This window comes from Bombina bombina, chromosome 9 (assembly GCF_027579735.1).
Source record: "Bombina bombina isolate aBomBom1 chromosome 9, aBomBom1.pri, whole genome shotgun sequence".
NCBI classification, from domain to species: domain Eukaryota; kingdom Metazoa; phylum Chordata; class Amphibia; order Anura; family Bombinatoridae; genus Bombina; species Bombina bombina.
This window is the reverse complement of record NC_069507.1, coordinates 288,248,794-288,274,357: the sequence shown is the minus strand read 5'-3', so window position 1 is coordinate 288,274,357 and position 25,564 is coordinate 288,248,794. Positions and strand designations below refer to the sequence as shown.

At 43.0% G+C, this 25,564-nt stretch overlaps 1 protein-coding gene across 1 annotated transcript in view; it reads left to right on the top strand.

Annotated features, from left to right (window-relative positions):
- Nucleotides 1-24,999, top strand: part of LOC128640609 (tapasin-related protein-like) — a 120,606-nt gene extending 95,607 nt beyond the window's left edge. The window contains exon 4 of the mRNA XM_053693078.1: nucleotides 24,591-24,999. Coding sequence (XP_053549053.1) covers nucleotides 24,591-24,958 — 368 coding nt within the window. The 3' untranslated portion in view covers nucleotides 24,959-24,999. The remainder of the gene's footprint in view (nucleotides 1-24,590) is intronic.
- Nucleotides 25,000-25,564: the final 565 nt, after the last annotated feature.

Below are 25,564 nucleotides of genomic sequence, written 5' to 3'. Positions count from 1 at the left end.
GAATATTACATAAATAAGATTTGTCATGTGTTTAGCTACTTGACAGCAATATGCACTTTATTATTATAAAATTGCATTCCCCCATAGACTTCAATGGAGTTGAAAAGTCTTGCAAACATGATTGCGGTTATTTAAAATAAGATAATATTGCATATTTCATAATCCAGTGTGTTCTAATTAGTCTTAAATAGATATTTAAATATATATCTGATGGATTTTTTGCACACATATATATATAGTTATAAATATATATTACTAGATACAGTCATGGCCATAAATATTGGCACCCTGCATTTCTGTCAGATAGTGCACCACTTCACCCAGAAAATTGTTGCAATTACAAATGTTTAGGCATTCTCATGTTTATTTCTTTTGTTTGTATTGGTATGACACAAAAAAGCCAAATCTGACACATTCCATGCAAATCTCCAACAATGGACTGGACAAAATTATTGGCACCTTCTCAAAATTGTTTGTGCTCCTGTAATTTGTCATTAAAATCACCTGTATCAATTAACAGGTGCGGATAATATAGAAATCACACCGGCAACCAGTTAAAATGGTGAAAAATGTACTCAACCTTTCTGTTGTGTGTCTCTGTGTGCCACACTGAGCATGGAGAAGAGAAAGAGCAGCAAAGAATTGTCTGAGAACAAAAATTGTGGAAAAGCATGGACAATCTGAAGGTTACAAGTCCATCTCCAGAGATCTTAATGTTCCTGTGTCCACTGTGCACAACATTGTCAAGAAGTTTACAGCCCAAGGCACTGTAGCTAATCTCTCTGGACGTGGACTAAAGAGAAAAATTAATCAAAGATTGCAACAAAGGATTGCTCGAATGATGGATAAAGAACCTCAATCACCTTCCAGACAAATTCAAGCTGATCTTCAGGCACAGGGTACAAATGTGTCAGCTCACACTATACGTCGCCATCTGAATGAAAAGGGACGCTATGGTAGGAGACCCAGGAGGACCCCACTGCTGACACAGAAACATTAAAAAGCCAGATTGGAGTTTACAAAACTTACCTGAGGCAGAATATGCTGTGGACAGACGAAACAAAATTACAGCTTTTTGATAAAGTCCATCATTCTACTGTTTTCAGAAAAAGAAATGAGGCATTTAAAGGAAAGAATACAGTCCCTACAGTCAAACATGGTGGAGGTTCACTGATGTTTTGGGGTTGCTTTGCTGCTTCAGGCACTGGATGTCTTGACTGTGTGCATGGCATTCTGAAATCTGAAGACTATCAAAGAATTCTGCGGTGCAATGTAGGGCCCAGTGTCAGAAAGTTAGGTCTCCGCCAGAGGTCAATGACAGCAATGAGTCCAGGGGGTCTATTTATCAAAGGTCTTGCGGACCTGATCCGACAGTGCGGATCAGGTCCGCAAGACCTCGCTGATTGCGGAGAGCAATACTCTCTCCGTATTCAGCATTGCACCAGCAGCTCACAAGAGCTGCTGGTGCAACGCCGCCCCCTGCAGACTCGCGGCCAATGGGCCGCCAGCAGGGGGTGTCAATCAACCCAATCGTACTCGATCGGGTTGATTTCCGGCGATTCCTGTCCGCTTCATCAGAGCAGGTGGACAGGGTTATGGAGCAGCGGTCTTTAGACCCCTGCTTCATAACTGCTGTTTCTGGCGACTCTGAAGACTCAACAGAAACACGGGCCCACAAGCTCCGTTCGGAGCTTGATAAATGGGCCCCCAGATCTCAATCCCAAAAGCACCTGTTGAGAGATCTCTAAACAGCAGTTAGGAAAAGGAACCCTTCCAATCTGAGAGACCTGTAGAGAGGTGGTGTAAGAAACTCACTGACGGTTACAGGAAGCGATTTATTTCAGTTATTTTTTACAAGATGTGTGTGATACCAAATATTAAATTGAGGGTGCCAATAATTTTGTCTAATTCATTTTTGGAGTTTTGCGTGGAATGTTTCAGATTTGGCTTTTTTGTGCCATACCAATACAAACAAAAGAAAAAACATGAGAATGCCTAAACATTTGTAATTGCAACAATTTTCTGGGCAAAGTGGTGCATTATTTGACAGAAATGCAGGGGTGCCAATATTTTTGGCCATGACTGTATATATATGATTAGATATATAGATATATAGGAATATCTATTTATAAATACATTGGACATATTATGCTATGTGCATGTGCAGATCATTGGATTGTATAAAAGTTACAGTAAATATACCTTTATAAATATGAATATTGTATAAATTTGATTTTTCATGTTTTATTCTACTTGACTGCAAAGGGCTTCAATGTCTATATGTGTGCACATTTATATGTGTATATATGTCTGTAAATACTGTACATACATACACATATGTACTGTGAGGGGAGTCACAATGATCTGGGGGCCTGTTACGGAACATTCTTTGGACCGGGGGTACATGGGTTCAAGGATACACAGAGACTGCATGGAAATGTGGAATTGTATATGCCGGACACCCTGTGTACTTTCATAACTCTGTCTTATGTCCACGTCGCACTGAATCCATAGATGTAGGATGGGTACAGGGTGTGAGTGCCCATTGTGGGAGCAATTGTGACTCTATAAAGGAATTAGAGGTCAATTTATCAAAGGCTTTGACTGCCTTTTCTTCCTTCGATTGCAGGTTCTCACAAGAGAACCTGCAGTCAGTATTTATCAAGCAGCGGTCATCAGACACAAGATAACCTGCAGTCGGTATTTATCAAGCAGCGGTCATCAGACACAAGAGAACCTACAGTAAGTATTTATCAAGCAGCGGTCATCAGACACAAGAGAACCTGCAGTCAGTATTTATCAAGCAGCGGTCATCAGACACAAGAGAACCTGCAGTCTGTATTTATCAAGCAGCGGTCATCAGACACAAGAGAACCTGCAGTCAGTATTTATCAAGCAGCGGTCATCAGACTCAAGAGAACCTGCAGTCAGTATTTATCAAGCAGCGGTCATCAGACACAAGAGAACCTGCAGTCAGTATTTATCAAGCAGCGGTCATCAGACTCAAGAGAACCTGCAGTCAGTATTTATCAAGCAGCGGTCATCAGACACAAGAGAACCTGCAGTCAGTATTTATCAAGCAGTGGTCATCAGACACAAGAGAACCTGCAGTCAGTATTTATCAAGCAGCGGTCTGCAGACACAAGAGAACCTGCAGTCAGTATTTATCAAGCAGCAGTCATCAGACACAAGAGAACCTGCAGTCAGTATTTATCAAGCAGCGGTCTGCAGACACAAGAGAACCTGCAGTCAGTATTTATCAAGCAGCGGTCATTAGACACAAGAGAGCCTGCAGTCAGTATTTATCAAGCAGCAATCATCAGACACAAGAGAACCTGCAGTCAGTATTTATCAAGCAGCAATCATCAGACACAAGAGAACCTGCAGTCAGTATTTATCAAGCAGCGGTCATCAGACACAAGAGAACCTGCAGTCAGTATTTATCAAGCAGCAATCATCAGACACAAGGGAACCTGCAGTCAGTATTTATCAAGCAGCGGTCATCAGACACAAGAGAACCTGCAGTCAGTATTTATCAAGCAGCGTTCATCAGACACAAGAGAACCTGCAGTCAGTATTTATCAAGCAGCAATCATCAGACACAAGAGAACCTGCAGTCAGTATTTATCAAGCAGCAATCATCAGACACAAGGGAACCTGCAGTCAGTATTTATCAAGCAGCGGTCATCAGACACAAGAGAACCTGCAGTCAGTATTTATCAAGCAGCGTTCATCAGACACAAGAGAACCTGCAGTCAGTATTTATCAAGCAGCGGTCATTAGACACAAGAGAACCTGCAGTCAGTATTTATCAAGCAGCAGTCATCAGACACAAGAGAACCTGCAGTCAGTATTTATCAAGCAGCGGTTATCAGACACAAGAGAACCTGCAGTCAGTATTTATCAAGCAGCGGTCATCAGACACAAGAGAACCTGCAGTCAGTATTTATCAAGCAGCGGTTATCAGACACAAGAGAACCTGCAGTCAGTATTTATCAAGCAGCGGTCATTAGACACAAGAGAACCTGCAGTCAGTATTTATCAATCAGCAGTCATCAGACACAAGAGAACCTGCAGTCAGTATTTATCAAGCAGCGGTCATCAGACACAAGAGAACCTGCAGTCAGTATTTATCAAGCAGCGGTCATCAGACACAAGAGAACCTGCAGTCAGTATTTATCAAGCAGCGATTATCAGACACAAGAGAACCTGCAGTCAGTATTTATCAAGCAGCGGTCATTAGACACAAGAGAACCTGCAGTCAGTATTTATCAAGCAGCAGTCATCAGACACAAGAGAACCTGCAGTCAGTATTTATCAAGCAGCAGTCATCAGACACAAGAGAACCTGCAGTCAGTATTTATCAAGCAGCGGTCATCAGACACAAGAGCACCTGCAGTCAGTATTTATCAAGCAGAGGTCATCAGATACAAGAGAACCTGCAGTCAGTATTTATCAAGCAGCGGTCATCAGACACAAGAGCACCTGCAGTCAGTATTTATCAAGCAGAGGTCATCAGACACAAGAGAACCTGCAGTCAGTATTTATCAAGCAGCGGTCATCAGACACAAGAGAACCTGCAGTCAGTATTTATCAAGCAGCGGTCATTAGACACAAGAGAACCTGCAGTCAGTATTTATCAAGCAGCGCTCATCAGACACAAGAGAACCTGCAGTCAGTATTTATCAAGCAGCAGTCATCAGACACAAGAGAACCTGCAGTCAGTATTTATCAGGCAGCGCTCATCAGACACAAGAGAACCTGCAGTCAGTATTTATCAAGCAGAGGTCATCAGACACAAGAGAACCTGCAGTCAGTATTTATCAAGCAGCGGTCATCAGACACAAGAGAACCTGCAGTCAGTATTTATCAAGCAGCGGTCATCAGACACAAGAGAACCTGCAGTCAGTATTTATCAAGCAGCGGTCATCAGACACAAGAGATCATGCAGTCAGTATTTATCAAGCAGCGGTCATCAGACACAAGAGAATCTGCAGTCAGTATTTATCAAGCAGCGGTCATCAGACACAAGAGAACCTGCAGTCAGTATTTATCAAGCAGCGGTCATCAGACACAAGAGAACCTGCAGTCAGTATTTATCAAGCAGCGGTCATCAGACACAAGAGAACCTGCAGTCGGTATTTATCAAGCAGCCGTCATCAGACACAAAAGATCCTGCAGTCCGTATTTATCAAGCAGCGGTCATCAGACACAAGAGAACCTGCAGTCAGTATTTATCAAGCAGCGGTCATCAGACACAAGAGAACCTACAGTCAGTATTTATCAAGCAGCGGTCATCAGACACAAGAGAACCTGCAGTCAGTATTTAACAAGCAGCGGTCATCAGACACAAGAGAACCTGCAGTCAGTATTTATCAAGCAGCGGTCATCAGACACAAGAGAACCTGCAGTCAGTATTTATGAAGCAGAGGTCATCAGACACAAGAGAACCTGAAGTCAGTATTTATCAAGCAGCGGTCATCAGACACAAGAGAACCTGCAGTCAGTATTTATCAAGCAGAGGTCATCAGACACGAGAACCTGCAGTAAGTATTTATCAAGCAGAGGTCATCAGACACGAGAACCTGCAGTCAGTATTTATCAAGCAGAGGTCATCAGACACAAGAGAACCTGCAGTCAGTATTTATCAAGCAGCGGTCATCAGACACAAGAGAACCTGCAGTCAGTATTTATCAAGCAGCGGTCATCAGACACAAGAGAACCTGCAGTCAGTATTTAACAAGCAGCGGTCATCAGACACAAGAGAACCTGCAGTCAGTATTTATCATGCAGCGGTCATCAGACACAAGAGAACCTGCAGTCAGTATTTATAAAGCAGCGGTCATCAGACACAAGAGAACCTGCAGTCAGTATTTATCAAGCAGAGTTCATCAGACACGAGAACCTGCAGTAAGTATTTATCAAGCAGAGGTCATCAGACACGAGAACCTGCAGTCAGTATTTAACAAGCAGCGCCCATCAGACACAAGAGAACCTGCAGTCAGTATTTAACAAGCAGCGCTCATCAGACACAAGAGAACCTGCAGTCAGTATTTATCAAGCAGAGGTCATCAGACACAAGAGAACCTGCAGTCAGTATTTATCAAGCAGAGGTCATCAGACACAAGAGAACCTGCAGTCAGTATTTATCAAGTAGCGGTCATCAGACACAAGGGAACCTGCAGTCATTATTTAACAAGCAGCGGTCATCAGACACAAGAGAACCTGCAGTCAGTATTTAACAAGCAGCGGTCATCAGACACAAGAGAACCTGCAGTCAGTATTTATGAAGCAGTGGTCATCAGACACAAGAGAACCTGCAGTCAGTATTTATCAAGCAGCGGTCATCAGACACAAGAGAACCTGCAGTCAGTATTTATCAAGCAGCGGTCATCAGACACAAGAGAACCTGCAGTCAGTATTTATCAAGCAGCAGTCATCAGACACAAGAGAACCTGCAGTCAGTATTTATGAAGCAGAGGTCATCAGACACAAGAGAACCTGCAGTCAGTATTTATCAAGCAGAGGTTATCAGACACAAGAGAACCTGCAGTCAGTATTTATCAAGCAGCGGTCATCAGACACAAGAGAACCTGCAGTCAGTATTTATCAAGCAGAGGTCATCAGACACAAGAGAACCTGCAGTCAGTATTTAACAAGCAGCGGTCATCAGACACAAGAGAACCTGCAGTCAGTATTTATGAAGCAGTGGTCATCAGACACAAGAGAACCTGCAGTCAGTATTTATCAAGCAGCGGTCATCAGACACAAGAGAACCTGCAGTCAGTATTTATCAAGCAGCGGTCATCAGACACAAGAGAACCTGCAGTCAGTATTTATCAAGCAGCAGTCATCAGACACAAGAGAACCTGCAGTCAGTATTTATGAAGCAGAGGTCATCAGACACAAGAGAACCTGCAGTCAGTATTTATCAAGCAGAGGTTATCAGACACAAGAGAACCTGCACGCTGTATTCATCAAGCAGCCATCATCAGACACAAGAGGAAATCAAATAAAATCATCATTACAGTTTCATAAGATAATAGAAAAAGAAAACAACATTGCCAATGAGTGGATTCTAATTTAGGTTCTCATTTAAACTCAAACAGACAATAACTGTGGTTACAAAAGCAAACAATTTAAGGTCAGTTGTTTAGTGTGTGGATTGCACCACTCAACCACGGCAAAGCTCAAGAAAGTTACCCTTGTCTAGTATGATTCATCCCTATACTCTCATTCGTGACTGGATGTCGTCAAGTGATGGTGTCTTTGTGTTAAGTGGGAGTCCCAGATAGACTGTGCTAGGGTAAAGAAGTCCCTAGTATCTGTCTTATAATATCTGTATTCCTCCAGTTCTAATAATTCGGTGGTCTTCTGTCTCCACATATGTAGTGTTGTGGGGATGGTTGATTTCCACTTTTTAGCTATAAGTACTTTAGCATTATTAATACATATCCTGAAAAAGAGTCTGTTCTTTAACGGGGAGTCTCGGGTTTTTATTAAGAAGCACTGTTAAAGGATCCATAGGGATCCGTGTCTGGAGGACCTCCTCTATCTCCCCTATGATGTTCCTCCACATGTGGTTTATAGTGTTACACCACCACCACATGTGGCCCATTCCGCTTCCCACATGACCACATCTCCAACATCTGTTGCTAGCTGAGGGGTAGAGTTTATGAATGCGCCTAGGGGTGAGGTACCAGTTGTGAAGGATCTTATAATTTAATTCTAGTATGGTTGCTGAAGAAGAGGATGATTTAGTATTCCTAAAAATCTGGGAGGCTGTCTGGGGGAGAATGATAATCCCCAATTCCCTCTCCCACGAGTCTATAGAGCGTTGCAAGCTACCTGGGGGGGGCTGGGCTATAATGTTCTGAATTTTCGACAGAGTGTGTTTCATCGGGGTTTTAGACGTGAACAATTTTTCTAGGTTGGTTAAAGGTCTTAACATGTTATGACTAAATTTTTTGCGTTGTTATGTAGTGGTGTATTCTTCTGTAGTTGTACCAGTTATGTGCCCACAGAAAACCTTTCTCCCATAATTGTATGTGAGATAGTATAAGTTCCCCCTCTGAGAGTTGAAATATAGCTGTGTCTGCAAGGGGACCAGGCGTGGCTAGTCGCGGTCCTAGTTCCGTTAGGGAGAATTCAGGGTTATGAGTCGGGGAGGTCAGGGGAGAGGGACTTGAGGATAAGTAAGGGTTGATTTTATTTGCAATTTCCCATTGTACGTATGTTTCCCTGGTGACTGGGTCCTCTATAACTTTAATTGTTTTCCCAAAATTGGGAGACCAACAAATCGATGAAATGTTAACTCCACTATTAATGCTCTCCTCCAGCTTGACACATCTTTTTTGCTCTCTATGTATCCTCCAGTCTAATATTCATTGTAAAAATATCGCTAATCTATAAGACTCTAGATTTGGGACCCCTAGACACCCATTTTCCATGGAGCACATCATGATGGATCTATTTATCCTAGGGTGTTTACCTTGCCATATAAATGAGCTGAACAGTTGTTGCACCCTTGTAATATACCTGGGAGGGAGAGGAATGGGCAGGGTTTGAAGTATATATAAAAGTCTAGGAAAGGCCGTCATCTTGATAGCGTTAATGCTGCCTAACCATGAGAGGTGTTTAACGTGCCATGAAGACAGATCTCTGGCTAGGGCTAAATTTATCGGAACATAATTAAATTCGTAGATTAAATCTATGTCTTCAGCCAAACAGACTCCCAAGTATTTCAGGGTTCTATTGCATCTGCGGAAGGGGCAAATTAGAGCTAATTGATGTTCAATAGCAGGGGTGAGAGAAATTCCCAGATACTCTGATTTAGTGTTGTTGATCAGGAAGTTAGTTAATGTGTTGAAAAGTTCTAATTCTTCTAATAGGAGGGGAATTGACTTAACTGGGTCTGTGAGGGTAAACAGCACGTTGTCTGCAAATAAGGATAATTTATATTCCTCATCCCCAACTGAAATACCCTTTATTCCCGGGTTCAATCTGATTTTGGTGGCAAACGCCTCCAAAAGGCACACGAACAATAAGGGGGACAGGGGGCATCCCTGTCGAGTGTCGTTTAGTATGGGGAACAAAGGTGAGAGAATTCCATTTAGGGAAATCCTTGCACTTGGGGAGGAGTACAAAGCAAATATTCTATGTATCATAGGGTTCCCAATCCCAAAAGCCTGTAGAGCTAGTTTTAGAAATGACCAACTGACCCGGTCAAAGGCCTTCTCAGTGTCCATAGAAAGCCATACCGCTGGAAGGCCTAGTCTTTTAGTGTCCAAAGCAAGAAGAATAGCAGCACTCCAATCGAATTATCTCCAAATGTTTTATTTCATAACCAGGAGTACACAAAAGACAGCAACGTTTCGGACTACATGTCCTTCATCATGCCATACATCCATAATTTCCTCCTCCTCCTTATATACCCCTTAGGACACACCCACCAAAAAATTTAACATTTAAATAGTGATGTCGCGAATAGTTTGCCGGCGAATAGTTCCCGGCAAACATAGCTTGTTCGCGTTCGCCGCGGCGGGCGAACATATGCAATGTTCGGTCCGCCCCCTATTCGTCATCATTGAGTAAAACTTTGACCATGTACCTCACAGTCAGCAGACACATTCCAGCCAATCAGCAGCAGACCCTCCCACCTCCTGGACAGCATCCATTTTAGATTCATTCGGAAGCTGCATTCTTAGTGAGAGGAGGGACAGTGTAGCTGCTGCTGATTTAATAGGGAAATCGATAGCTAGGCTAGTGTATTCAGTGTCCACTACAGTCCTAAAGGAATCATCTGATCTCTGCTGTAAGGACGGCACCCAAAAAAGCCCTTTTTAGGGCTAGAACATCAGTCTGCTTTTTTTTTTTTTCCTGTGTAATCTAATTGCAGTTGCCTGCCTGCCAGCGTGTGTGTCAGACTTACAGCGTATACTGTGCCCACTTGCCCAGTGCCACCACTTATATCTGGTGTAACAGTAGTGTACATTTAAAAAAAAAAACACTTTTTTGACTGTGAAATAATAGCAGTCAGTTTCCTTCACACGTGTGTGTTTCAGTGCCTGCCAGGGCACAGTGTCACCCCAGTGCAACTCATATCTGGTGTAACAGTAGTGTACATTTAAAAAAAAAAAACAACACTTTTTTGACTGTGAAATAACAGCAGTCAGTTTCCTTCACACGTGTGCGTTTCAGTGCCTGCCAGGGCACAGTGTCACCCCAGTGCAACTCATATCTGGTATAACAGTAGTGTAGATTTAAAAAAAACAAACACTTTTTTGACTGTGAAATAATAGCAGTCAGTTTCCTTCACACGTGTGCGTTTCAGTGCCTGCCAGGGCACAGTGTCACCCCAGTGCAACTCATATCTGGTGTAACAGTAGTGTACATTTAAAAAAACAACACTTTTTTGACTGTGAAATAATAGCAGTCAGTTTCCTTCACACGTGTGCGTTTCAGTGCCTGCCAGGGCACAGTGTCACCCCAGTGCAACTCATATCTGGTGTAACAGTAGTGTAGATTTGAAAAAAAAAAAACACTTTTTTGACTGTGAAATAATAGCAGTCAGTTTCCTTCACACGTGTGCATTTCAGTGCCTGCCAGGGCACAGTGTCACCCCAGTGCAACTCATATCTGGTGTAACAGTAGTGTACATTTAAAAAAAACAACACTTTTTTGACTGTGAAATAATAGCAGTCAGTTTCCTTCACACGTGTGCGTTTCAGGGCCTGCCAGGGCACAGTGTCACCCCAGTGCAACTCATATCTGGTGTAACAGTAGTGTACATTTAAAAAAAAAACTAGAAATTTGACTGTGAAATAATAGCAGTCAGTTTCCTTCAAACGTGTGCGTTTCAGTGCCTGCCAGGGCACAGTGTCACACCAGTGCAACTCATATCTGGTGTAACAGTAGTGTACATTTATTTTTGACTGTAATAGATTGAATAGCAGTTAGTTGTCTGCAAGCGTGTGTGTCAGGCCTACAGCGTCTACTCTGCCAACTTCTGCCAGTGCACAGTGCCACTCATATCTGTTGTCACAGTAGCTTGCAAGCATAGTACCACTAATTGAAAAAAAAATGACAGGCAGAGGCAGGCCACCCCGCAGGGGCCGTCGTGGTTGTGGTGCTGTGATTCCCTTTGGCCCTAGAATAATGCCCAGTGTTCAGAGGCCACGTACCCTGAACTCGAACAGTTCTGAGGACATAGTTGACTGGCTAACACTGGACACTCAATCTTCTACAGCTTCCGCTCGGAACCTTGACGCACCATCCTCCTCCAGCTTAGCTTCGGGCACCTCTCAAGTTACCACTCGCCCGCCTGCCGCCACCACCAACACTAGCACCACAGCCGCTTCACTTGATCTGTCAAAGGAGTTATTTACACATCAGTTGGAAGAAATGAGTGATAGTGATGCGCAACCATTATTGCCAGAGGATGTAGATAACAGGGATATGTCTCAGTCAGGCAGCATTACACACATGGACGTACGGTGTGATGATGATGATGTTGTACCCGCTGCTGCTTCCTTTGCTGAGTTGTCAGATACAAGTGAAGCGGTTGATGATGACGATGTGTCCGTGGAAGTCACGTGGGTGCCCGCTAGAAGAGAAGAAGAACAGGGGGAGAGTTCAGATGGGGAGACAGAGAGGAGGAGGAGACGAGTTAGAAGCAGGGGGAGGTCGTCGCAAGGAGCTAGTGGCACAGTCAGACAGCATGCATCGGCACCCGGGGTCAGCCCGATAGCACGCCAATCAACGCATGCTGTTGCCACCACCAGAATGCCGTCATTGCAGAGCTCAGCAGTGTGGCATTTTTTTGTGTGTCTGCCTCTGACAACAGCGATGCCATTTGCAACCTGTGCTAAAAGAAACTGAGTCGTGGTAAGTCCAACACCCACCTAGGTACAACTGCTTTACGAAGGCACATGATCGCACATCACAAACGCCTATGGGATCAACACATGAATACAAGCAGCACACAAACTCAAAGCCGCCATCCTCCTCCTGGTCCAGCATCTTCAGCCACATCAACCACTGCTGTCCTCCTTGCCCCCTCTCAACCATCCGCCACTCCGTGTCTCGCCTTGAGCAGTTCCTGCTCATCTGCTCACAGTCAGGTGTCTGTCAAGGACATGTTTGAGCGTAAGAAGCCAATGTCACAAAGTCACCCCCTTGCCCGGCATCTGACAGCTGGCTTGTCTGAACTCTTAGCCCGCCAGCTTTTACCATACAAGCTGGTGGAGTCTGAGGCGTTCCAAAAATTTGTAGCTATTGGGACACCGCAGTGGAAGGTACCCGGCCAAAATTTCTTTGCACAAAAGGCAATCCCCAACCTGTACTCGATTTTGCAAAAGGAAGTAATGGCATGTCTGGCACACAGTGTTGGGGCAAGGGTCCATCTGACCACTGATACCTGGTCTGCAAAGCATGGTCAGGGCAGGTATATCACCTACACTGCGCATTGGGTAAACCAGCTGACGGCTGCCAAGCATGGAATGCGTGGCTCTGCAGAGGAGTTGGTGACACCGCCACGACTTGCAGGCAGGCCTGCTGCCACCTCCTCTACTCCTCCTACTCCATCCTCTTCCATAACCTCCTCGGCTGAGTCCTCTTCTGCTGCTGCGTCTTGCTCCACATCAACGGCACCCCCCCCCAGCTCCACAGGTACTATTCCACATCCCGTATATGGCAGTGTCACGCCGTCTTGGGGTTGACTTGCCTGAAAGCAGAGAGTCACACCGGACCAGCACTCCTGTCCGCCCTGAACACACAGGTGGATCAGTGGCTGACTCCGCACCAACTGGAGATCGGCAAAGTGGTTTGTGACAACGGAAGAAATTTGGTGGTGGCATTGAATTTGGGCAAGTTGACACATGTGCCGTGCATGGCACATATGTGTAATCTGATCGTACAACGCTTTGTGCATAAGTACCCAGGCTTACAGGACGTCCTGAAGCAGGCCAGGAAGGTGTGTGGCCATTTCAGGCGTTCCTACATGGCCATGGCGCACTTTTCAGATATCCAGCTGCGAAACAACATGCCAGTGAGGCGCTTGATTTGCGACAGCCTGACACATTGGAATTCAATACTCCTAATGTTCGACCGACTGCTCCAACAAGAAAAAGCCGTTAACGACTATTTGTATGACCGGGGTGATAGGACAGCCTCTGAGGAGCTGGGAATTTTTTTGCCACGTTACTGGACGCTCATGCGCAATGCCTGTAGGCTCATGCGTCCTTTTGAGGAGGTGACAAACTTAGTCAGTCGCACCGAAGGCACCATCAGCGACATCATACCATTTGTTTACTTCCTGGAGCGTGCCCTGCGAAGAGTGCTGGATCAGGCCGTAGATGAGCGTGAAGAGGAAGAGTTGTGGTCACCATCACCACCAGAAACAGCCTTATCAGCATCGCTTGCTGGACCTGCGGCAATGCTGGAAGAGGATTGTGAGGAAGAGGAGTCAGAGGAGGAATGTGGCTTTGAGGAGGAGGAGGAATACCAACCACAACAGGCATCCCAGGGTGCTCGTTGTCACCTATCTGGTACCCATGGTGTTGTACATGGCTGGGGGGAAGAACATACCTTCAGTGAGATCACTGAGGACGAGGAACGGGACATGAGTAGCTCGGCATCCAACCTTGTGCAAATGGGGTCTTTCATGCTGTCGTGCCTGTTGAGGGACCCTCGTATAAAAAGGCTGAAGGAGAACGACCTGTACTGGGTGTCCACGCTACTAGACCCCCGGTATAAGCATAAAGTGCCTGAAATGTTACCGAATTACCGCAAGTCGGAAAGGATGCAGCAGTTCCAAAATAAATTAAAAAACAAAATTTATGCTTACCTGATAAATTTATTTCTCTTGTGGTGTATCCAGTCCACGGGTTCATCCATTACTTGTGGGACATTCTCCTTCCCAACAGGAAGTTGCAAGAGGACACCCACAGCAGAGCTGTCTATATAGCTCCTCCCCTAACTGCCACCCCCAGTCATTCGACAGAAGACAAGCAAGAAAAAAGGAGAAACTATAGGGTGCAGTGGTGACTGTAGTTTAAAAATAAAAAACACCTGCCTTAAAATGACAGGGCAGGCCGTGGACTGGATACACCACAAGAGAAATAAATTTATCAGGTAAGCATAAATTTTGTTTTCTCTTTTAAAGGTGTATCCAGTCCACGGGTTCATCCATTACTTGTGGGTTACCAATACCAAAGCTTTAGGACATGGATGAAGGGAGGGACAAGGCAGGAACTTAAACGGAAGGCACCACTGCCTTTAAGAACTTTCTCCCAAAAATAGCCTCCGAAGAAGCAAAAGTATCGAATTTGTAGAATTTAGAAAAAGTGTGAAGCAAAGACCAAGTCGCCGCCTTACAAATCTGTTCAACAGAGGCCTCATTTTTAAAAGCCCATGTGGAAGCCACCGCTCTAGTGGAATGAGCTGTAATTCTTTCAGGAGGCTGCTGGCCAGCAGTCTCATAAGCTAAGCGGATTATGCTTCTCAGCCAAAAAGAAAAAGAAGTTGCCGAAGCCTTTTGGCCTCTCCTCTGTCCAGAGTAGACAACAAACAAAGCAGATGTTTGACGAAAATCCTTCGTAGCTTGTAAATAAAACTTTAAAGCACGAACCACATCAAGATTGTGTAAAAGACGTTCCTTCTTTGAGGAAGGATTAGGACATAATGAAGGAACAACAATCTCCTGATTGATGTTCTTATTAGATACTACCTTAGGAAGAAACCCAGGTTTGGTACGCAAAACTACCTTATCTGCATGGAAAATCAGATAAGGGGAATCACACTGTAAAGCAGATAACTCCGAAACTCTTAGAGCCGAGGAGATAGCTACTAAGAACAGAACTTTCCAAGATAAAAGTTTAATATCTATGGAATGCAAAGGTTCAAACGGAACCCCTTGAAGAACTTTAAGAACTAAATTTTAACTCCATGGCGGAGCAACAGGTTTACAGGCTTAATTCTAACTAAAGCCTGACAAAACGCCTGAACGTCTGGAACCTCAGCCAGACGTTTGTGCAAAAGAATAGACAGAGCAGAAATCTGTCCCTTTAAGGAACTAGCAGACAATCCTTTCTCCAATCCCTCTTGGAGAAAGGATAAGATTCTAGGAATCCTGACTTTACTCCATGAGTAACCCTTGGATTCACACCAATGAAGATATTTACACCATATCTTATGATAGATTTTCCTGGTGACAGGCTTTCGAGCCTGAATTAAGGTATCAATGACTGACTCGGAAAAACCACGCTTTGATAGAATCAAGCGTTCAATCTCCAAGCAGTCAGACGCAGAGAAATTAGATTTGGATGTTTGAAAGGACCTTGAAGTAGAAGGTCCTGACTCAGCGGCAGAGTCCATGGTGGAAAGGATGACATGTCCACCAGATCTGCATACCAAGTCCTGCATGGCCACGCAGGAGCTATCAAAATCAGTGAAGCTCTCTCCTGCTTGATCTTGGCAATCAGACGAGGGAGCAGAGGGAACGGTGGAAACACATAAGCCAGGCTGAAGGACCAGGGCGCTGCTATAGCATCTATAAGCGCTGCCTTGGGATCCCTGGACCTGGACCCATAACGAGGAAGCTTGGCATTCTGACGAGACGCCATGAGATCCAGTTCTGGTTTGCCCCATAGTTGAATCAACTGGGCAAATACCTCCGGATGGAGCTCCCACTCCCCCGGATGAAAAGTCTGCCGACTTAAGAAATCCCTGAAGTCAAACCTGAGAAACCGATGATGATCTCTGTGTATCGGAATGTGGAGATAAGCATCCTTTAAGTCCACGGTAGTCATCTATTGACCCTCCTGGATCATAGGTAGGATGGTTCGAATAGTCTCCATCTTGAAGGATGGGACCCTGAGAAATTTGTTTAGGATCTTGAGATCCAAGATTGGTCTGAAAGTTCCCTCTTTTTTGGGAACTATAAACAGATTTGAATAGAATCCTTGCCCCTGTTCCTCCCTTGGAACTGGGTGGATCACTCCCATAACCAGAAGGTCTTGAACACAACGTAAGAATGCCTCTCTCTTTATCTGGTTTGCAGATAATTGTGAGAGATGAAATCTCCCCTTTGGAGATGAGGCTTTGAAATCCAGAAGATATCCCTGGGAAACAATCTCCAGAGCCCAGGGATCCTGGACGTCTCTTGCCCAAGCCTGGGCAAAGAGAGAAAGTCTGCCCCCAACTAGATCCGGTCCCGGATCGGGGGCTACTCCTTCATGCTGTCTTAGAGGCAGCAGCAGGTTTTTTGGCCTGCTTTCCCTTGTTCCAAGCCTGGTTAGGTCTCCAGACTGGCTTGGACTGGGCAAAATTTCCATCTTGTTTTGCAGTAGAGGAAGTTGAAGCTGCGCCACTCTTGAAGTTTCGAAAGGAACGAAAATTAGTCTGTTTGGTCCTTAATTTGTTGGACCTATCCTGGGGAAGGGCGTGGCCTTTTCCTCCAGTAATATCAGAAATTATCTCCTTCAGTCCAGGCCCGAATAGGGTCTGCCCTTTGAAGGGGATGTTGAGAAGCTTAGACTTTGAAGTAACGTCAGCTGACCAGGATTTAAGCCATAGCGCCCTACGCGCCTGAATGGCAAAACCTGAATTCTTAGCCGTTAGCTTTGTTAAATGAAAAACAGCGTCAGAAATAAATGAATTGGCTAACTTAAGAGCTTTAAGCCTGTCTAGGATATCATCCAACGGGGTCTCCACCTGTAGAGCCTCTTCAAGAGACTCGAACCAGAAAGCCGCTGCAGCAGTGACAGGGGCAATGCATGCAAGAGGCTGGAGAATAAAACCTTGTTGTATAAAGATTTTCTTAAGGAAACCCTCTAATTTTTTATCCATTGGATCTAGGAAAGCACAACTGTCCTCGACGGGGATAGTTGTACGTTTAGCTAGGGTAGAGACTGCTCCCTCCACCTTAGGGACCGTCTGCCACGAGTCCTGTGTAGCGGCATCTATGGGAAACATCTTTTTAAAAGCAGGAGGGGGAGAGAACGGTACACCTGGTCTATCCCATTCCTTCGTAATAATTTCTGAAAACCTCTTAGGGATTGGAAAAACATCAGTGTAAACAGGCACTGCAAAGTATTTGTCCATTTTACACAATTTCTCTGGGACTACAATGGTGTCACAGTCATCCAGAGTTGCTAAAACCTCCCTGAGCAACAAGCGGAGGTGTTCAAGCTTAAATTTAAATGCTGTCATTTCAGAGTCAGACTGAAGGAACGCCTTCCCTGAATCAGAAATGTCACCCACAGATAGAAGCTCTCCTGCTTCGGCTTCTGTACATTGTGAGGGTATATCAGACATAGCTACTAAAGCGTCAGAAAGCTCTGTATTTGTTCTAGCCCCAGAGCTGTCTCGCTTTCCTTGTAACCCTGGCAGTTTGGACAATACCTCTGTGAGGGTATGATTCATAACTGCCGCCATGTCTTGTAAGGTAAACGCATTGGACGCGCCAGATGTATTTGGCGTCACTTGCGTGGGAGATATAGGTTCTGACACATTGGGAGAGCTAGGTGGTTTAACCTCCCTTTTGTCAGTCTGAGAAACCTCTGGTGATAAATCTTGAAAACCCATAATATGGTCTTTATAACTTATAGAAAGGTCAGTGCATTTGGTACACATTCTAAGAGGGGGTTCCACAATGGCTTCTAAACATAATGAACAAGGAGTTTCCTCTATGTCAGACATGTTTAACAGACTAGTAATGAGACCAGCAAGCTTGGAAAACACTTTAATAAATGTAAAAAAGCAATTAAACAAAAACGGTACTGTGCCTTTAAGAGAAAAAAACTACCACATAAACTGCAAAACAGTGTTAAAAAGTAGTAAACTCTACGAAATTTTTACAGTGTGTATAAGAGACTAAAGCAGCATTGCACCCTCTTGCAAATGGATGATTAACCCCTTAGGCCCCAAACCAGATTAGAAAAACGGTAAAACAGTTAAAAAACAGTCAAACACACTGCCACAGCTCTGCTGTGGCTCCTACCTGCCCTTAAACACGATTTTTGCAGGAAAAAAAACCCTCTATAGTGGTCCTAGATGCCAGAGGACTCCTTTAGGGAAGCTGGATGTCTCGGTCTGAATATCAACTGCGCATAAAGTGCGCGAAAATAGGCCCCTCCAACCATGCACTCAATGTCAGAGGGCCTTAAAAAAGTACTCCTAGGAGTGATCTAACAAGCCATGTGGAAAACTAGGCTCCAAATAAAGATTTATCAACCTCAGAGAAAAAACGTTTTTTCTGTAAGTTATGCAAACGTTTTTACACTAAGTAATATGAGAATTAACATGAATATTACCCTTATCTTGTAAGCATGATCTCAGTCGTTGTTAAATCACTGTATCAGGCTTACCTTAAATATACCAGGCATTGTCAGCATTTTCTAGACCTTATCATCTCTCTAGAAAAAAATATACTGAACATACCTCAAAGCAGGTGATCTGCAAACCGTCCCCCCAACTGAAGTTTTCTTTCCATACTCTTCAGTTATGTGTGAGAACAGCAATGGACCTTAGTTACAAACCGCTAAGATCATCAAACCTCCAGGCAGATTCTTCTTCCAATTTCTGCCTGAGAGTAAAACAGTACAACGCCGGTACCGTTTAAAAATAACAAACTCTTGATTGAAGGTAAAAACTACACTAAGTCACCACATATCTCTTGATACTTCCTTTCTTGTCGAGAGTTGCAAGAGAATGACTGGGGGTGGCAGTTAGGGGAGGATCTATATAGACAGCTCTGCTGTGGGTGTCCTCTTGCAACTTCCTGTTGGGAAGGAGAATATCCCACAAGTAATGGTGGTACTAAAGGGTTTAAATACAAACACAGGGTTTCGAATATTCCCAGAAAGGAGAGAGATAGTTTGCTAAATATTAAGAATAACAAACTATTAATAATTAAATCTGCCGATAAGGGCAGAGCCACTCTGATACAGAGTAAAGGTGACTATGTATCAGAGATATTACGTCAATTATCTGATAATGATATTTATTTACCTATTGCATATAACCCGGTTTTTGTCATTCAAAAGGAATTGAATAAATGTATTGATGGTGCTGTTCAAAAAGGCATTATTGGACAAGAAGAAAAGGAATTTTTGATTAACAGACATCCGAGAACACCTGTCTTATATACACTACCAAAAATACATAAAAATTTAATAAAACAACCGGGTAGCCCTATTGTGGCAGGTGTGGACAGTGTGTTCTCTGGTGTCTCAGTTTATCTTGATCGAATTTGGAGGAGGTTTGTGGTTGAATCCCAATAATTTATTAGGGACACTGGGGACTTCCTAAATAAGTTGGAGGATATCTCTGTACCTTTAAATAAATGTATCCTTTTCAGTATGGATGTGTCCAGCCTCTACACCTCCATCAGTCACGATGGGGGTGTGGGGGCAGTAGAAAAAATAATGACAGATTCAAATCTGTATACTGGAGAGGAAAAACATTTTATTTTGGAATTGTTAGACATTATACTTCGCTACAATTACTTTTTATTTCAGGATCAGTTTTATATGCAGAAGCAAGGCACAGCAATGGGCTCCAATGTCGCCCCTACATATGCCAACATATATACGAATATATATGAGGAGAAACTAGTTTACAGCAATGAATTATTTAAACAATATGGCGCCACTTGGTGGCGCTATATTGACGATGTGTTTGGCATATGGTTGGGCGACATTGGTAGCCTATTGCAATTTGTGGAGACATTAAATCTGTCTACTAGGAACATCAAGTTTACCCTGGTTCATAGTGAGGAGAGTGTTGCTTTTTTAGATACTTTGGTATTTAAGGATAATGATAGAATCAGGATAGATTTGTATAAAAAAAGATACTGACAGAAATGATCTGTTATTAGCAAATAGTGCACATCCTCAGTCTTTAAAGAATTCCCTACCCAAGAACCAATTTATGCGGGTTCGTCGCATTGTGTCAGAGGAAAAAATTAAGTGAAATAAGGCTTAGGGAGTTGGGAAATCTCTTTTTAAACAGAGGATATGATGAAGAGCTAATCCAAAAGGAGATTGGCAGGACAATGGAGATGACAAGAGAGAGTTTGCTAAAATCGCATGTAAAAGTTAAAGGAAAGAATGGGGATAGACTTGTGTTTGTCTCTAAATTTAATGAACTGAGTATGCAAATTCAGAAAATAATCTGTAAACATTGGTATATTCTAGCAAATTGTAATTCGGACATACCAGAATTCCAGAAAACACCAATGCCAGCCTATAGGAGAGGGGTTAATCTAAGGGATACCTTGGTTAAGGCAGACATTGGGAGTGCAAGAATTGATAGGCAGAATTATATCACTAGTAAAAATTTGGGTTGTTACCCATGTCTTGGATGCTCCCATTGTAACAGTATAATAAAGGGGCCTATTTTTGTACATCCACAGTCAGGTAAAAAATTCTGGATTAAAGATTTTTTAACGTGTAATACTGATTATGCCATTTATCTCCTTAAATGCCCATGTGGGTTAATTTATATAGGAGAGACGACCCGTAGGCTCCGTGATAGGATCACTGAGCATAAGTCCAACATTAGGAGAAAGAATTTTAAGTCCCCTGTAGCCATTCATTGTTTAGAGGCCCAACATGGAGTAAGCCAACTTAAGTTTCAAGTCCTGGAACATATTCCCCCTGGTAGACGAGGGGGTAATAGGGAACAGCATCTTAAACAAAGAGAGGCATTCTGGATTTTTATTTTAAATTCATTATCACCATTTGGTATGAACAAGGATTATGATTTGTCTGTTTTTCTTTAAAAAAATTACCTGAGTAATTTTTGTCTCTCTCTTTCCTGAATGATTAGTGTTGTATATGGAAATAGATGTTCCTTAGACCCTGACAAATTCTGTGGTGTTATGAGAAAGAAAAAAAGAAAACAAGTGAAGAAACAAGGAAAAAGGAAATTGAAATTAACTTGTTTAAGTCTCCAAGCGTCATGTATTGTAAGTTTCGATAGGCAAGCCTTGATCTGTTTCAGAATTTTTGGGGTAATCGAGGAGCATCCTGTCGAGCAGTCTGATTCCGGGTAAAGAGCCAAATTAAAGTCTCCCCCTACAATAAGAAATCCTTTAGAAACTTCTAGTATTTTATTACCGGTGAAGTTAAAAAACTACAATGAATTTGTATTCGGAGCATATAAATTTGCAATAGTTACCGTTTTGTTATATAGTTTTCCTGTCATAATCACTAATCTTCCCTCCTTATCTTTAAAGATACTGGAAATATTGAATGGGATTTTATCCCTAATCAATATGCCCACCCCATTATGCTTAGTAGTGTGAGATGCTAAATATACCTGTCCAAATTTTCTAAGGGACTGTAGGGGTTCCCGCCCCCTTCTAAAGTGGGTTTCTTGCAACAATACGACATCACTCTTGAGCCTTTTGTAATCCCTTATAGCCATAGCCCGTTTTTGTGGGATGTTGAGACCCCTGACATTATGTGAGAGTATTTTAATGGACATTGGTCATTAAAGGTAGGATTGTATAATCAAAAGGATCAGTCAGACCCTGTTTATAAACAAACTTACTATGGGGGTCCCAGTATACTGCGTGGGTTTTTGTGTCTATTGTAGAGCTTGTAGATGTGGAAAGGGCTAAAAGGGAATATAGAACTAGGGCAATGTAACCTATTAGTGGCCATTCATCTAACTGAGCATAGAGGCCAAAATTTTAATGTAGTCTGAACGAGTGCAACCCATCAGTAGTCTAAGATTTACCGACCTATCACTAATAAAACTGTTTTAGATTGTTATGAGCTTAAATCTTGCAAAAAGAGTAACAATGAAAGCAAACAATAAATACTTATAACCAGTATAACAACAGGTGGTATGTGAGAATAACCTATTGTACACCATTCTTGGGGGGTGGAATGGATCAGGTAGCTATCTAGAACAATCTTAAGCTATTATAGAACGATTAAGGTGTATCATGGACACTATACTAAACGTTCTTATACACTTAAATGATAAGATAACATAGAACAATAAAAGTTATAACAATAAATCGGTGTGAAAACAATAAAGAGGAGCAGTATAAACAAAAACAAAAACCAGAGTCTATTTTCATTACAGTACAGTAAATTAATACAGGTAATATCGCTCAATACTGAACCATTGTCTTCGCCCTGCAAAGGGGGCCAAGGAAGACTGTACATCAGCAAAAGAGGAGTAAAGTCCTCCTGAAAAGGTAATGCGGCCCGTGAGTCTCAAGCCGTAATTAGTGGAGAGCACAGTCCCAAAAATTTCCAGATAAACGAGATGAAGAGACTTCTAGGATGGAGTAGCAGCCAATGAGGGAGCCAGTCCAGTCCTTCTTTTTTTTGCTTGAACTCTGTTCCAGTTGGGTCGCTGTTCTCTAGGGCTGCCTCTGTCTGTATCCATCTGTGGCAATGGAATATCTATAATCTTTTCCGGGGGAGGCTCAAAAGTTAAGTTCAACTTCTTGGCTAGGGTGTCCAAATCTGGAAAGTTCTTGTAGACTATTTGGATGCCATCATGGGTAACGATAAGGCTAAAGGGGAATCCCCATCTGTACCTTATATTATTTTCCTGAAGAGTTTTAGTTATAAATCTAATCTCTCTCCTCCTTTGTATTGTTTGAGGGCATAAGTCCTGGAAGACTTGGAGGTTGTGGTTCTGGAATGAAATTGACTGTCTGGATCTAGCTGCCCGCCAAATCTCCTCCTTTGTAGTGAATTTGAGCAATTTTAGGATGACATCCCTAGGGGGGGCCGGGGGTTTAGCAAATGGCCTCAGGGCTCTATGGACTCTCTGTATATCATCATCCTGAACAGGAGGGGCTCCTGGGATTATATACCAAAACAAATCCTTGACATAAGTTTTAAGTTGATCCTGTGAAATCTCTTCAGGGATACCCCTAATTCTTAAATTGTTCCGCCTCCCGCGGTTATCCAGATCTTCTATCTTATCTTGCATGTTTTGGATCATGGAATCCTGTATAGATATCTGCTGCGAATTAGTACTGACCATGTTATTAAGGTGATCTTGACCTTCCTCTAAATACTCCATTCTGGATCCCAGATCATTTAGATCTTTCTACAGTTCCCGGATTTCACCCTTAATAAAAGATTTCAGTGATTCAATGTCTGTTTTAGAAGGGAGGCCTGCTATTTGAGTTTGCAATGATATCAAAGGGTCTTGGGTGACATTAGGCACAGTGTTGTTAGGCTTAGTTGGAGATGCCTCCTGTGATTGCATTATGTTTAACTCTGTGTGGTCAGTAGAATGAAAAAGAGAGGAGACCAATGGGGCAAGAGACAGGGATTTTTGCTGTTTATCTTTGTTAGACCCCTTTCTGGCAGCCATAATCTTTCACTTACAAAAGCAAATGCAGAGAAGCAGGATATTACAGTTATAGGATAAATCAGGCAAGATATCTATCAAAGCCATTTGATATATAAAATATTATTTGTCTAAATGAGTCTTATGTTCAGCTATATTAGTTGTACATTATTTATGGACAGTGGTTGTGGCATCCAATAAATGTGGTATAGACTCTTTTCTAAATGAGAGGCCCCCCTGGGATGATTGGAACTTTATGAACAGCTCCTTTTTAATATGCCCCTCTAGAGCAAACTGCTCTTTATTTTGCACATGTGGCTTCCGACACTTACTTAACAAGCAGGATAAAATTTACCTCTTACATGTGACCCTCGTAGGAGCCGAGGGTAGTATCGGATTGAGCCGCAAGCTAGTCAGGAACCTCTGTCTTTAGCTGCGTATGTGCCTCCGGTGTATCTGGCTGCCAGAAAATTGAGGCAAATATGGCGTCTGTCTCCCTCAGGCCTCCGCCACAGAAAGGTCCCTCCGTGTTGTCTAGGGACTGCTCCAACCGCTGATGCTCTCAAATGCAACACTCCGTTAAGCAATGTTCATTACTGCCTGTCCATTTCAACACCCCTTATTGTGTCCTAGAAGCACCGACAGCTCCGGAGCTATGTCAAAGTGCGTCCATGCCCCAGCACAGCTTAGCTCCGCCCCCCGCAATATCCCTTCTAACTTTTTAATGCAATTTCTTTAAGAAATATTTTTTTAGCAGACAGTGTTATAAGTGTAACTGTTCTTTTTTATGTATTTTTTAGGTGTTTTGCACAACTTTTTATTCAAGCATAATAATAATAACTAGTATTTATATAGCACCTTTCTCCCAGTGGGACTCTAAGCACTTTTATAGCGCAAATCCGCAGCTGAATAGTAATAGTTATTATTATCCAATGTAATGGTACTCATTTTATCGACCTCGGAAGGATGAAGGACTGAGTCAGGCCTGCCAGGATTTGAACCTGTGACCTTGGTCAAACAGTAGCCCTCTGAGGGTAAATAGGCCTCAACTTGGTCTGGGGACCCATCTCACAGAAGAACATCTGGAGCCTTGCTCCTGCGGAGGCAACGATAACACTAGTTTCCAGTAAGGTTGGAGGGGTTTTAAGGGCTCTTGGAATTTCTACTTGGCAGATGATTTAAATTTATGTTTGGCATCAATTTATGTTTATGTTTGGCATCATGAAGCTGGTTACATATCTAATATATTTTATCTTTAGAACCACCACAGGTAACAATGGTTCTGAGCAAAGGTCTGGACCTCACACTGATTTGCCGTACAGACAGATATTACCCATTGGATGTAGAGGTCAGCTGGCTTCTAGGGCAGACTCCTGTCACTCACACTCACCCTGTGACTTCAAGCCATCGTAGGAACAGTGATGGAACCTACAACTTGAGCACTCATCTGAAAGTCACAACACCCACGAGCGGTGCTCCCCCTGACATATACACATGTACAGTGTCACACATATCTGTACCTGATCCAATAACAGCCACAACTGTCATCCATCCTGCAGGTAAAGCAATTCAAACACAGAAGTGCATAGTGATACATTATTTCATTTTTTTAATTAAATATGCATAGGCACTATGTGTGCTAGTTACTGTAGGTATTGACCCTTACAAATCAAGTGAGGATCAAAGCACATACATTAAGCACTGGGATAAAAAAAACTTTGTATACATAAGGCCTTACCCCTGGCAGTGTTCAGATGTAGTTTTAAATCATTCTGGGTGTTATAACATGCAGCATATATCCAACATGGGATGTAGTGTTCATATTTAGATGCCAAATAGCCTACTAACCAACTTACAACTACACCTCCATACTTTACTTAGGATGCCAAATAGTCTGCTAACCAACTCACAACTACAACTCCATACTCCTCTTAGGATGCAAAATAGCCTACTAACAACTCAAAACTACACCTTCATACTCCTCTTAGGGTGCCAAATAGCCTACTAACTAACTAACAACACCACCTCAATACTTCTCTTAGGATACCAAATAGCCTACTAACCAACTCAAAACTACACCTCCTTACTCCTCTTACGGTTGCCAAATAGCCTACTAACCAACTCACAGATACACCTCCATACTCCTCATCGGATGCCAAAAAACCTGCTAACCAATTCACAGCTACACCTACATACTCCTCTTAGGGTGCCAAATAGTCTATTAATCAACTTA